We start from the raw sequence: 13796 nt of genomic DNA, 5'->3' as shown, positions 1-13796 counted from the left end.
TTCGCTAATAGAGGAATTGCTCTACATATAAACCAAATGCACAAAACAGAAAAATGGAAACTGGTGCACGTTATAGTCTATTGCTGTTAAATGATTAATTAATAAGTCAAGACATATTACTAATAAAGCAAGGTCCTTATAATTATATAAAATATTATCTCAAATCAAAACATTGACAACAGCATTTACCATGTGATGACAGAGCCTTTAGAAGTACGCGTTGCTTGTGACAGCTTTATCAAGCACTTGATAAAGTTGTGACAAGTGAAATGTCGTACTTATAAAAGTCATCCTCACATAGTGTTTATTTTGTTAGACTTGTTGGCAACAGGCAATTTCATACAACAGCATTTAATTCCTTAGCTTCAGTTCATAGTGGCACTATGTTCACAATGAACTCACATTCAAACCATTAAAAATATTTTACTCAACCTAGAATCAAAACCTACAAAATGAATACTAGTGGTACTCACCCTCCAAACATTGCAACCTTAAGATTACTGGCAAAAACTCGACTTAATTGATACGCTGGATTTTGACGATGGTCTGTAACCTCTTCCCATATGGACATGTCTGCCAGGGCTTGGCAAGCTGTCTTGTGCTCTAAGGCAACGTCACTACGCTGTCTGAAATGGTTTCCAAAGGATAACTGCTGTATTCAAAATTGAAAACTTTATTTAAAAAACAATAACATTAATGATACTATTAACAGCAAATATAAACAATAAAATACACATAAAAAAATCATTAACTTCCAAGCAATATCAGGCCATTATCTTCAATAACAAACTTAATTATCTATGAGCAAATTACACTTACATGCCTGATTCTATTTGAGGGATCCAGAGTGCAACTAAAACTTGACTTACTGGCTGGGTAACAAATAGCAAACGTAATATAAACTGTTTGCTTAATTCTGGCAATTCTCTGAAAGCAAGAAACAATCATGAATAATGATATGATATAAAATAAAAACCAACATTTTAAATATGGGAATCCAGTTGAGTTACATCTGAAAAACACTACAATCATGTATATATATTGAGAGGCTGAGTCCAGACCATGGCATTCCAGCAATATACCACTCACTTTTTCTACACAGTAACATTTTCCAAATTTTGCTTTGGGTAATGTTAGATGGTCTAATTAGCTAAACTATGGGCTGAACCTAATTACAAATAAGATCAAAATTACAACTATATCACTGAAGTATGCTACCCCACATAGAGGATCTAGAATACAACCACTCCTCGTTTAACGACGACAATTGGGACCAGCGCGCCGTCGTTAACCGAATTGGTCGTTAAGCGAAAGTGTATACATATACGTACATGTTCTGTATGTACAATGTCCAGCAATACATGTATCTTTATTTTCGTGTATTTCCCTCTTTTATACAGTACATTAAAGCTTTATTTACTGTTTATTTACGGTGGTTATGTTCCCGAAATTACCGTATATGACCAAATCTGCGTATGCTGATATTCCATATTGAATACCGGGGTATTTTTTTAGTTTCGACCATGGGCGCAATATAGCAATAGAAAATTAATAATTAATTTTGTAAACTAAAATGTATCAACGTAATATGCAATTTTGTGGGCGGAAATGAAAGTAAAAAATACCATGCTACAAGAAAATATGCTAATGAACGAAGTCGGTAGCATAGGATCGGGACGCCATCTTGTCGTCTGCCAACGTCTCTCACGACGACAACAACGAGGACGAGCCGGATGACATTTAATTTGCAGGTAATGATTTATCAAACACAGGTTAGGTTAGTTTAGTTTAGGTTAGGCGAATTTATCATCCTTTCATTTCCTCGACATCGGCATCTATCATAACAAACATGGTGTACCATTCGTCCGACATGTCTTCGTTACTTACGAAATTTGTTTTAGCACCTTTTTTTTATTTCCACTCACAAAATTGCATATTACGTTGATACATTATAATTTACAAAATTAATAATTAATTTTCTATTGCTATATTGCGCCCTTGATCGAAACTAAAAATTTACCACTACCGGTATATATTGTACCCCAGGTAGTTTTTCCAGCTTGCAGGATGGTAATGTAGACCTAAGCTTCAGAACACTTTACCTCACAGCTAATATCCACCGTACAAGTTCATTTATAACATCATACAAATTTGCCTCAGCCAACTTAATTATCGTACACGTCGTAACTTCGGGAGATTTACGTTAAACGAATATTGGTCTGTCATAAAGCCCGTCGTTACTCCGAGTTGTCATTAACCGAGTAGGTCGTTAAACGAGGAGTACCTGTACAAGAAAATGCATAACAATCTAAATACTATTTAAAGAAGTGACTATTTGACTGTGTTGGGAAAACCAACTTATTGAACTTCTTAATCAACTTATGCCAGTGAACCCATATGATGATGAGGAAAATAATGAGGACCTAATTGAGATGAGACTACCAGAACCATTCATTCATGAGGTGAGAATAGTGATACAGCGAGTCCTCGTTATACAGTACATATGCATTCCTGAAAACCTTACCGCAAATTGAAATTACTTTATACTGAACCCAAGTTTCGACTTATGTCAGACATACCTTCTCCCTGCTCTTTCCTCTTCAAAATATCTAATTTTACCTCAATAACACGAGCGGATACCATATCTGTGAATTTTTCTTACAGTGAATAGAATCGAGGGTAGTAATTACCAACTGTGAATTTACCGGATAAAGAATTACCGTATAAGGAGGACTCACTGTACATACATATACCAAGAGCTTTTTCCCCTTTACAAGGGAGGTAGCTAAAAAACAAAGGCATAAAGCCACTCCCACCCATTCCATCCCCACATACTCCACTCCCATCCCTCTCCCTTTTCTTGGCTCTGTGTATGTTGGTCGAGGGCTAATAATACACACTGTAGGTTCTTAAGTACATTCAGCCTTAAACAATAATACAGTTACAAGAAGATACACTAGAATAACATAGTCAAATATAATGCCCATGCCTAACTCCGCGTCCCTCTACAGTATCTCACTCACACACTGTCGATAAGCACGTACGCATGCCTAAGGCCCCGGGCATGCGAGTTGCCACATATCGCCATACAGGATATAACTAACCCACACCTCCCTTCCCCCTTTTGCGCCCGCAGACTTTAGTCTCGGGTGGACAATCTGCACTGGAGTCTCTTGAAGCGACGCAAATCAGCAGGTGGGTCCTCGCTATGGGCCTCGTGTGGATGGGAAGGGGTGCAGATGACAGGGCGCAAGAAGTGGCAGTTACGCTGCAACACGCGGCCACTTGTGGTGCGTATTTCATAGGTCCTGGCTTTGCCAACGCACATGACAATGCCGACCTTGTCCCAGCGGTGGGTCTTCGGGTCCTGAAGCCGAACGTGCTGGCCGACGTGCAGCCTGGAGAGTTCACGTGCATGGCTGTCATACCGAGCTGCAGCATCCTTGGCCTGGGTTGCTGCGTGGCGGTCGCATTCCTCCGCTTTGGTCTGCCACTCCGTGGAGAAAGCATCTGGGTGGACCGGAACGCAGGAGCAGAGGGGGTGGCCATATAACACCTGAGCTGGGAAACGACCAGTGAAGTTGGGAGTATTCAGAAGTTCCAGGAGGCCTCGGTCGAATTCCTCGCAATCTATGTTGCCTGAAGGGGCCACCTTGAGGATGAGATGCTTGATGGCCTTCACAGCGGCCTTGGCATGGCCACTGGATTGCGGGTAGTGAGGTGATGTGACAATGTGTCGCACACCCCATCATGCTGCAAAGCTCCTGAACTCCTGGTTGGTGAACTGGGGGCCTCCATCTGTTCGCAAGCGAAGGGGAACACCAACTTCCCGGAAGTAGTTACAGAACATGCGGATGGTGTTGGACGACGTCGTATCGCCTTTGCAAGGGACGACCACAGGCCAGCCGGAGAGTCTGTCAGCGATGACAAGGAATGACTTGCCTGCAACGGAGAAGAAGTCCGCTGAGACCGACTCAAAGGGCCTTGTTGGGTGGTCGTCGCTGAATATGGGTTCCTTCTGCTGGCTAGGTTGGAGATACTGGCAGGGTTCACACGACTGGACCGTGTTTGCAATGTCCGAATTGATGCCTGGCCAGAAGACAGTTTGACCTGCCCGGCATTTTGTCACCTCCACGCCCCTGTGGCTATCATGAAGACGGGCCAGGATGCGGCAGCGAAGGGCATTAGGGACCACAATTCTCATGCCGAAGAGGACGAGGTCACCATCGGCATGGAGGTTATCCCAAATTTTCCAGTATGGGAGCAAGGGCCTAGGAAGGGCATAGTGGTCCGAGGGGAATCCGGACGTCACACAGTGATGCAATTGGACGTAGTCTGGGTCGGTCCTAGCCGAGTCATGTAACTCCTCCAGAGTCCTATCTTCATCTACATGGGACTCTGTCACAGCTCTCACCGTGGCTATCGTATGGAGAGATGCAATGGAGTCGGTGCAGAGTGTGTAGTCTTCCGGCGCTGGGTAGCTCACTGGGGTATGGGATAGGGCGTCCGGGATGCGAAGATCCTTTCCGGCACGCCATACCGCTGTGAAGATGTATGGGGACACCTTCTCCTTCAGGTGCTGGAGACGTGGGTTCTCCACTGCGTCTAAAGTGTAGCTGTTCAGGATGGGAACCAGGGAGCGATGGTCAGTCATCAACGTAAAATTCTGTAGTCCTATCAAGTAAAAATTGCATTTGAACATCGCCCAGACAGCGGCGAGTAATTCTAACTCGATGGTGGCATATCTAGTCTCCGCCTCCGTCAAGAAACGGGAACTGCATTGGATTAGGCGTAGGCGTCCGCTGCCGTGGTCCTGTAGTAATGCAAAACCAATGCCGTTAAGCCGAGATGCATCCGTCTGGAGGATAGTTGTCAGGGTTGGATCAAATGAGGCGAGGACTAGGGGGTCGATGAGGGCGGCTTTCACCCTTCGGAATGCCTCGTCATGATCCGGTGTCCAGAGAAATTGTCTCTTAGGGCTCATCAGGGGCCAGAGAGGTTGGGCAGCTGCGGATATCTCGGGTGAATTCAGCCAACTGGTTAACGAGACCTATAAAGGACCTAAGGTCTGTCAAATTTGCAGGAGTTGGAAAGTCCCTGATAGCAATCACTTTGTCTTGGTCAGCAGTGATACCTGCCACTGACAATGTGAATCCGCAGAAATCCACCTTAGGCATGGCAACCTTAAATTTGTCCTTATTAATGGTGATGCCAAACTCACGACATCTGGTGAGGACTTGGTGGATGAGGGTAAGGTGAGTGGTGTAGTCGGCATCGTAAAGGAGGATGTCGTCCACCACTTTGACGCAATTCTTGACACCTTGCAGTGCAATGTCACCTCGTAGGCAATAGGCATCGCCTGTTGCTGCAAATCCCATTGGTCCTCTGCAATATTGGAATCTACCATGTGTCCTCTTCGGCGAGTTCAATCTGCCAGTGGCCGCAGAGAACGTCCATGGTAGTGAAGTAACGAGCTGAGGTCGGTACACTACGTACAGCATCAAAGGGTGTGGGCGAGCCACCTGGGCATTAAGTTTGGACAGATCCATCGTGATCCTCACCCCTCCATTTGGTTTAGCTATGGCGACAAGTGGGTGGCACCATTCTGAAGGTTCGTCGCCAGCCGGTCGAATAATCCCTTGAGAGACCATGGACTCGAGCTCGTCCTTGACGTGGTCTCTGAAAGCCAGGGGAATTTGCCGGGGTGTGTGGATCACAAAAGGCACCGCATTATCCTTCAGGTGGATTCGCATTGGTGATCCCACCATGGGCTTAAGTGGTGTGGACTGAAGAGCTGCTTTAGCCACCAGAACGTCCTTAAACTCCTTCACATCTGAGGGTGGTGTGGAGGCAGAGAATGGGAGTTCCACACACTTCTTAACGTGTTTCACTTCCAATATTGGCTTGGGAAATTCCTTGGGAATGATGGCCAATGCTTTGCAGTGGCTGAAGGAGAGGAGTGGGGTCTGGATGTCCTTGTGTACTCGGATCTGAGCAGAGCACGACCACTTACCTAAAGTAGGGGTAGCCGTGAGCGTGCCAAGGGCAGGAGTCATTTCAGATCCGTCGGCTGTGAGTGTGGTGGTCTGCGGGGAAGCATGTAGTTTCCTTGTTGAAATGAAAAGGTTTCTCAAGTGCTGTGGTCCTATCACAGTGATATCCACACCGGAGTCTGGGATCATCTGCAAGTATGACGATTTACCACCGTGTGTGATAAGGACGCTGACGTGTTGAGGCACCACAGGGCTGGGGCTAGGAGACATCACTCGACAGCAGGACAGCTGTGGGACTGTCAGATGTTCCGAAACATGTCCACCGCCGGAGACCGGAACACCTCGCTTGTGTTTCTCACGGGTCTCCTGCTTGCAATAAGTGTCGAAGTGACCGATACGGGAACAGAGGCAGCACTGGGTCTTGTTAGCGGGACATTTGATCGTGGAAGGAAAGTGTCCCTGCCAACCACAGTTGCGGCAGGTAGCCTGAGCCGCAGGGCATGCTCTTAGCTCATGGTGCCTAGCACAGCACTGGCATGGATCCATTGCCTTCGATGTCGGTTGCTTAGGGGTTTGCCGGAGGAAATTTTTCTGCTTCTTCCTTCTTTGGTGGTGGGTCAATGCTCTTACTTGTGCAGGATGGGCACGAATATCAGACGTAGCACAATTGGCTGCTTCATAGGGGCAGCATGTATTGACCATGTCCTGCAGGGAGCAATTGTCGTCCAGGGATATGAATCGCTGAATCAACTCATCATCCCGAACGCCCATAATAATCACCGACTTCAACTGAGTCTCTTCGCAAACTGGCGATTTACCAGGGCATATGTCGATCTCCTCGGCAATGCGGCGCAACCTTACATAGAAATCTGTAAATGTTTCGCCTTCCATCTGCCTGCAGCTAAGCAATCCCCTCCTGCGTATTGCCTCGTTCCGCAAGCCCTTGATGTGTACTTCCAGAGCAGCGATCACCTCATCGACGGTCTTGTCTGTAGAGGGTGGTATTTGCAGGGTATGCTCTAGGACACGTTGTGTTTCAAGGGTGAGACACATGCGTAATTGTATAAGCTGCTTCTCATGGGGTAAGCTATACAGGTCGACCATGGTAGCGTAGTCTTGCCAACGTCGCTTCCATTCGCGGAACAATTGGTAGGTGGCGTCTGGGCATTGGCCTTTTGAGTGGGTGGAGGGAGCAGGGGCTGATGATGACAGCTGTCATCGGAGGCCACAGGGTGGTCCTCTCGGGGAGAGTGAGCGGGTTGCCGTTGCGGGTTTATCAATTTGAGCAGGGCTTCAAATCTAGCCTGGTCTTCTCGTCGTCTGCGTTCGTCTTCTGCTAACCTCGTCTCTTCAATCCATTTCACGAGGGAAAGCATGTCGGTTGGTGTGGTTGTTGGGAAGGATGTGGCCTGTTGCTCATTGGATAAATCTGGCTGCATCTCTTCCTCCTCCTGCTCGAGTGCTCCTGAACGAGTATTAGGCATTTCGCTAGAATAAAGCTAATAGTGTGGGCCCGTAATGCGCGGATGAGTACCCGTAAGCGAGCGGTTACCTGGGGCCCAATTGGCCTGCGGGCGTGTTAGCGAGTGGAAGTGTAACGCTCACGTCCCGCCAGTGTTCAAATACAAGCGTCTCCTACCGACGAAGAGGCAGCAAGATTTTCACAAACACCACTCACAATGCACTGCGACACTATACACTATACGGGGAGGCACTATAAACCACACGTGTAGGCACTAGACACCATACGAGGAGGTTCCACGCATATACGCATAATGCGTCACATGGATGAGCGCAATATGGCGCCGGAGCACTGCCAGTCACTAACGAACCCTTGCATATGATGCCGGTTTTTAGTTTGGAACACTTATGTTTTACATAAGAGCGTGTAACTTTGTCACTGGGACTGCACACTTCCATGAGCCCTTGTCGCACGCAATTATGATATGTGGGTCACGGTACACCAGAATAATGCAGGTATAGGCTGAGTATGTTGCGTTGCACTGCCCTGTATGCACTGACAATGTCGCATATCACTGCGCCATGTGTGTGTTGGTCGAGGGCTAATAATACACACTGTAGGTTCTTAAGTACATTCAGCCTTAAACGATAATAGTTACAAGAAGATACACTAGAATAACATATAATACACACTGTAGGTTCTTAAGTACATTCACCCTTAAACGATAATACAGTTACAAGAAGATACACTAGAATAACATAGTCAAATATAACGCCCATGCGTAACTCCGTGTCCCTCTACAGTATCTCACTCACACACTGTCGATAAGCACGTAAGCATGCCTAAGGCCCCGGGCATGCGAGTTGCCACATATCACCATACGGGATATAACTAACCCACAGGCTCCTCCTGGATGATGGGTCATCCCTGCATCTCACCCACTGCCCTGGGTCAGAAGCAATGTAGCAAGACACAGCACATCCATAGCAAGGCCACTTCATTTAATCAGCAACCCCCCTCTCTGTCCCTTCATGCAGAGAAAGAAAAGACAGGGAGAAATCCCTTCAGGCTGCGTCAAAATATAATTTACACTTACTCCCTAATCCCCATGCCCCACCCACTCCCTTCCATGCATCACAGCAACATCCATACACAACCCTTCTCCACTCACCCCTATCTTCTGTCTTCTTGCTTCCTTCCTCAATAGACATTCCCTTCTTTCCCAATCCCCTTTTACCCCATCCACCCATCTCATCCTTGATCACCCCCTCATGTTCACTCCCCACAAGCACAGTGTCATCAGCAAACAACTGGCTTATCTCCCATTTTCTTTAACCATCTCCAATCCCCAGCCCATTACCTTTGCATTTACCTCTTGCACCACCCCATCCTTGTATAAATTGAACAGCCAAGGTGACATAACACATCCCTGGCAAAGTCTCACCTTCACCTTCAACCACTACCTCCATTTCTAATTCCAACACAGGGTCTACTACTCTCGTAAAAACTCTTGACTGCTCTTAACAGCTTTCCTCCTATCCCATATATCTGCAATACAGTGATTAAACAGTGATAAAAGAATAGAAAAAAATAACAAGGATCCAGGATATGATAGAATCCCTAGGAATTTTTTTAAGTATACTATGTTAGGTACAGGATGTGCAAATGATTAAAATACCCTGGCTCTATGATGAATGACAATAATAATAAGGAAACAGAAACTAAAAGCAGAACACCAACTGATCAATGTTTTTACAGTCTCCAAAAGAGACTAACTGAGAAGAGCTAGCACATCTAGAAAGACAAAACTAAGGAGGAGGAGTTCCTCTACAGGGCTTGATATTCAACTTATGCACAACTGAAAATGTGAATAGGATCAATCAATCTGCTTCCCCCTCCTCTCTCAGGTACATGGCAACAGCTTCTGGGTAAGACCATAACTTACTTAGGGAATATATCAATTATTGTTCTGTTGTCTGAGGATAGCTGGTGTGGGACATTGCAGTACAAGTTGTTCTGTGGTGGTTGCATCTGGGGCACTTTCAATCTATGGGCAGGCCTTTTCTGTGTTGGTACTGTCTTAATGTTGGATAGTGCCCTAAGTGAGTATATACCAGTGTGGTTCTTGTCAGGTGAGGAGGATTTTTTTCTGTGGGGCTTTTGCCTGGGGGTTGATGGAGTATTGAATTTGACAGTCTTTGGGAGTGTGAAATGTGGTGACAATGAATATCCAAAAGTAACTGGTTCATCCAAAAGAAGCATTTCCACAGGACAATCACATCACCTGCTGTCAGCCAATAAGCTTGTATTGGTAACAATTATGAATGGGATTAATAAAATGTAATCAAGACATGACTTACAAAAATTATTGGGTAAAATATTAAGACAAATTCCACTACCTGGTATAGAGTAATTTATAATTACCTATAGAGATGAAAGTTGTTGTATTTATCTAAATATGGCATATATAAAGAATATAGACAAGGATAGTTCTAAAAATAATGCCTAATTTTTTTTACTCATAACTCAAAAAGTTGAAGAGCAACAAAGATGGGAGTGGCACCATTAAAATGAGTAGACACTCCTGCTCCAGTATCTATTTCTCCGTGTAATCACCCCCTTCCCAATGCACTTTCGCCAATGATGAGCAAGAGCCTATGTATGGCTGCCTGGGATGCGGTTTGTTATCACGTCTCTGTCACCACTCTGGAATCAACAAACCCATCTCCTAACCATGCTCACACACAATTGCCTCAGCTCCGTAAATGTTCACCAAACCAGTGAATATTGACTGGTTCCACTTCTTCTTTGTGAAGAAATTCAATAATGCATCTCTGCTTCAGACACACAGCAATGACAGGGGTTACTTTATTAGACTTTCAATATCTGCAATAAAGATGAAAATTTCAGATTATAAGCAGGGAGGTTTAGTCATCAAACCCCTCGGATCCCTTGGTGCAGAAAATAAAAAAATAAAAAATACAGGAGGCATTACTTTTCAAAATACCCTCATATTATCCAGGCTGTATGGTGACTTCCAATCTTATCCTACAGCTGGTAGCATATTCATATTAACATTTGTATATCTGAACCCAGCCATCTTCAAAGTAATATACACTGTCCCTTTGAGACTGCATCTGGAGTTTCTGAACCAGATCTGGTAATCTCTCCTAGTAAACACTAAAGGACATCAATGCATTGCCTATTTACCCTATACATTTACCTTATGTATCCGTCAATAGGTAATTACAAGGGTAATATTCCATACCCAAGGTGGTTGTTCATAGTTGTGAGTCACAGAACATTCATTGATGAACTATCAAATTGGTACCACAGGCATAAATACATGGGTTGAAGATTGCTACAAGGCTGCTTCAAGTCTATTCAACTGTGACCCCTTCAGTAGTTGCCAGGTACTATAAAAATGACTGATATGGCATACGACTCTTGAGAGAACTCTTACGCTGGTGGTAGTAGATGACTACTACAGCTGAGGAAGCTCTCCAAGGCTCCGGATTATACAGCTAGATTATAGATAGCTGCAAGGTTCCAGCCAGAAAATTCCTTCAGAGCTTTCTTGTGGACTAGGAGTTGGATTAGTAATTACCTTTAGTATTGGCCATTAGGTACCCCAAGGGTAATAAGACCACATACCAAGGTTGGACGCTGTAATGGTGTTAGTGTGCTGGTTACAGCCCCTAAGCACCGTGAAGTCAGCAGGAAAAGTTGTACTTGTAGAGGTCTTCTCTAGACTCTAGTCGACAATTCTTTCGCGATTTTACTTTTAAAAGATTCTACGGTTTTGGCACTAATGGTTTCTTGGCTCAGCTTGTTCCATGGTTCTGTAATTCTTGCTGGTAGGAAGTTTTTTCTGTGGCTAGTTTGGTGTTGTAATTGTAGCTTTAAGTAGTGACCTCTGGTTGCTGTACTAAGTGTTGGCTTGAACATCGCTCTTCCACAGCTGTTGCATTCCCTCCTGTAGTCTACCTGATCAATGTTCTTCATAATATTGAAAGCTTGTATAAGCCAATAAGATAAGGTCCGCTCTATGCCTTCTAAACTGGAGTGTTGGAAGTTGAAGACTAGCAAGTCGCTCTGAGTTGGATAAGTGAGACAGTCCTGTAACCAATCTTGTTGCCCGTCTCTGTACTCTTTCAAGTGTATCCTTGTCTCTTTCCAGCTTTGGGGACCAAATTACCTCCAGGTGAGGGCGAACTAGTTACTAGGCTTTTGTACAGGTGGAGGAAGGCAGTTTTAGTTTAGTCCATGGCCGTAAAAGTGTTTGTGGTGAGAGAAATAATATGGAATCACATGGTAAATAATATATCAGGTGTGGAATGTGTAAGGAGTGACAAGTCCTCGTAAGAAGTGTATTTATTAAGTAGGCTGATAGTGATACGAAATGTTAAAAAGAAGTTTAAATAGACTAATCAACAGTCTAAACAGATCTATTTCCCCAGACCAATAATTCCAAACTTACCTAAATACCGCTAAACATGTTGCTGGATGTTTGTACAATTGTTCCAATGTGGATTTAGGTAACGTTTTCATGTAATCTTGAAGCGATTTACATGTTAAAGTTTCCCCTGCTGCAGTCATCCTTGCGGATTCGTGTAATACCCCTACTCGGCATTTACCAATTTCGACGACTGATGAAAACAAAACTGTTTATAGTAACTTTAAGACAAAAATAGCTAACTTTAGAATCTGTTTCACCAACGAAGAGAATTCAATTCCCCGTTATACATGAATACATAAATAAGTTATTTTGTTGTATATTGGGTTATATTTTAGAAGAATACGACAAAATTATTTAATACCAATGTGCTGAAGGTTAAAACAAAAATAGCACTCGTTCGACAAGTAACTTCACAATCGTCTCGTCTACCCATTGGTTTCAACTGCAATCTATATTAGCCACTTCTTCAACTATACTATAATTATTTCTGTGCTGAAGGAATACCGATTTCCGTTCTGCTGTCACTTGCAATGTCAGAGAACAAATGCGATGCTACAATCTGAAATTACTGTTGCCACTTCAGCATAAAATTTTCTGTAGATTATACTGTTTCATATGCTATGCTGTGTTATTCCTCCAATTCTATATATTGCATTTTATATATGTATCTTATTGTCAATAAATCCAACCTAATCCAATCTATTTAACTGTAACATAAGTTTTGGAGAATCCACGAATGTGAGTGGGTTGTATGCCCTGTGCTTGCAGGTGTCATCAGACTTCGAAGTAACTTCCCAAGGAAAACAATGTCATCCTGTGTTCATGTATATATATTGATATTTTTTGAGTAAGTAACCACTAGGAAAAGTAAACTAACGAAGCAGAGCGCTTTCGTAGTATTACATCTTCAGTGCTGATACAAATAAGGAATTATAGAATGAAGAAACAAGGTACATAATATATGACTGAATGAGACATGAAGAGGGAATTCGGAGAGGTAGTGGAAGAAGTACACGTGTCATTTGATACCGTTGTGGCGACGCCCCACCAGTCTAAGCCAGACTGGCCGTGACACATTCTATTCTATTCTAAGAAATTTGGGAATAGAATTCCCACGGGCTTTTTTGGCTAGCCCGTTTGGAGGGTGATTCGATGTATGAGTGTGTGGCTTTGGCCATGCCCACTCATACATCTACTAGATGTGCATACTTATGTGATATATGTATGCACATCACGGTGAATGCACCCTTTCTAACATTATCACTGTGTATACATAAAATTATAATAATAATAAAAATCATGAAAAATATTTAAAGGGGGGCCTGACACTCCTCCAGCCGACGCAGTTCATATTCGCTGAGGTGGCTGCATAGGCGGCGCACAAGACCCTCAGATGTTGTCGAAGGCCCTCTCAGAAAAGCAGTTGCGGGGCAATGCTGTAGCTAATGCTTGAGGGTGGCTACAATGGTGGCATCTTCTTTCTTCAGGTGTTGGATTTCTCTTGATCTGCCAGAAACAACGGTCCTCCAGCCGCAGACGGAAGAGCAGTTTCCACTTTTCTAGGTGTGGAGCGAGGAAGTACAAGGGGCTTGTAGTCTGTGACTGCCCTGTACCACCTCGCCCTTTCTGATACCTCTGCCTCCAGTCTGTGCTGAAGGATCCATTGTACCTGGTTGAGAGCCCTGTTGCGTTTGCGCAACTGATTTCTGCTAAGAGGGACGACAACATCGACTTCGGGTCTTAGGCGCGCCGCTTCTGCTGCGGCATCGGCTAGCTCGTTTTCTGGGATGCCTACATGGCTCGGCACCCAGTTGAACGTAACACTCCTGCCTTGCTGATGTAGCTTCAACAAGAGTGCTAGGATGGAGGTCAGTAGGCGTAC

The 13796-nt window shown here is 44.3% G+C and overlaps 1 protein-coding gene across 2 annotated transcripts in view; it reads right to left on the bottom strand.

Moving 5' to 3' along the window:
• mrn (general transcription factor IIH subunit 4 marionette) overlaps positions 1-12120 on the bottom strand; it is a 56921-nt gene extending 44801 nt beyond the window's left edge. The window contains exons 1-3 of one of the 2 annotated variants that reach the window (XM_076182994.1): positions 11936-12120; positions 820-927; positions 474-626 (exon numbers count right to left, since the gene is read on the bottom strand). In XM_076182994.1, coding sequence (XP_076039109.1) covers positions 474-626; positions 820-927; positions 11936-12054 — 380 coding nt within the window. In that variant the 5' untranslated portion in view covers positions 12055-12120. The remainder of the gene's footprint in view (positions 1-473; positions 627-819; positions 928-11935) is intronic. The other variant, XM_076182986.1, reaches the window with a different exon arrangement.
• Between the last annotated feature and the right edge of the window lie 1676 nt (positions 12121-13796).

The sequence above is a fragment of the Oratosquilla oratoria genome, chromosome 1 (assembly GCF_046742065.1).
Source record: "Oratosquilla oratoria isolate Oo_2021 chromosome 1, ASM4674206v1, whole genome shotgun sequence".
Lineage (NCBI taxonomy): Eukaryota > Metazoa > Arthropoda > Malacostraca > Stomatopoda > Squillidae > Oratosquilla > Oratosquilla oratoria.
The sequence above is the reverse complement of the archived record's forward strand: the minus strand, read 5'-3'. Positions and strand labels throughout refer to the sequence as shown.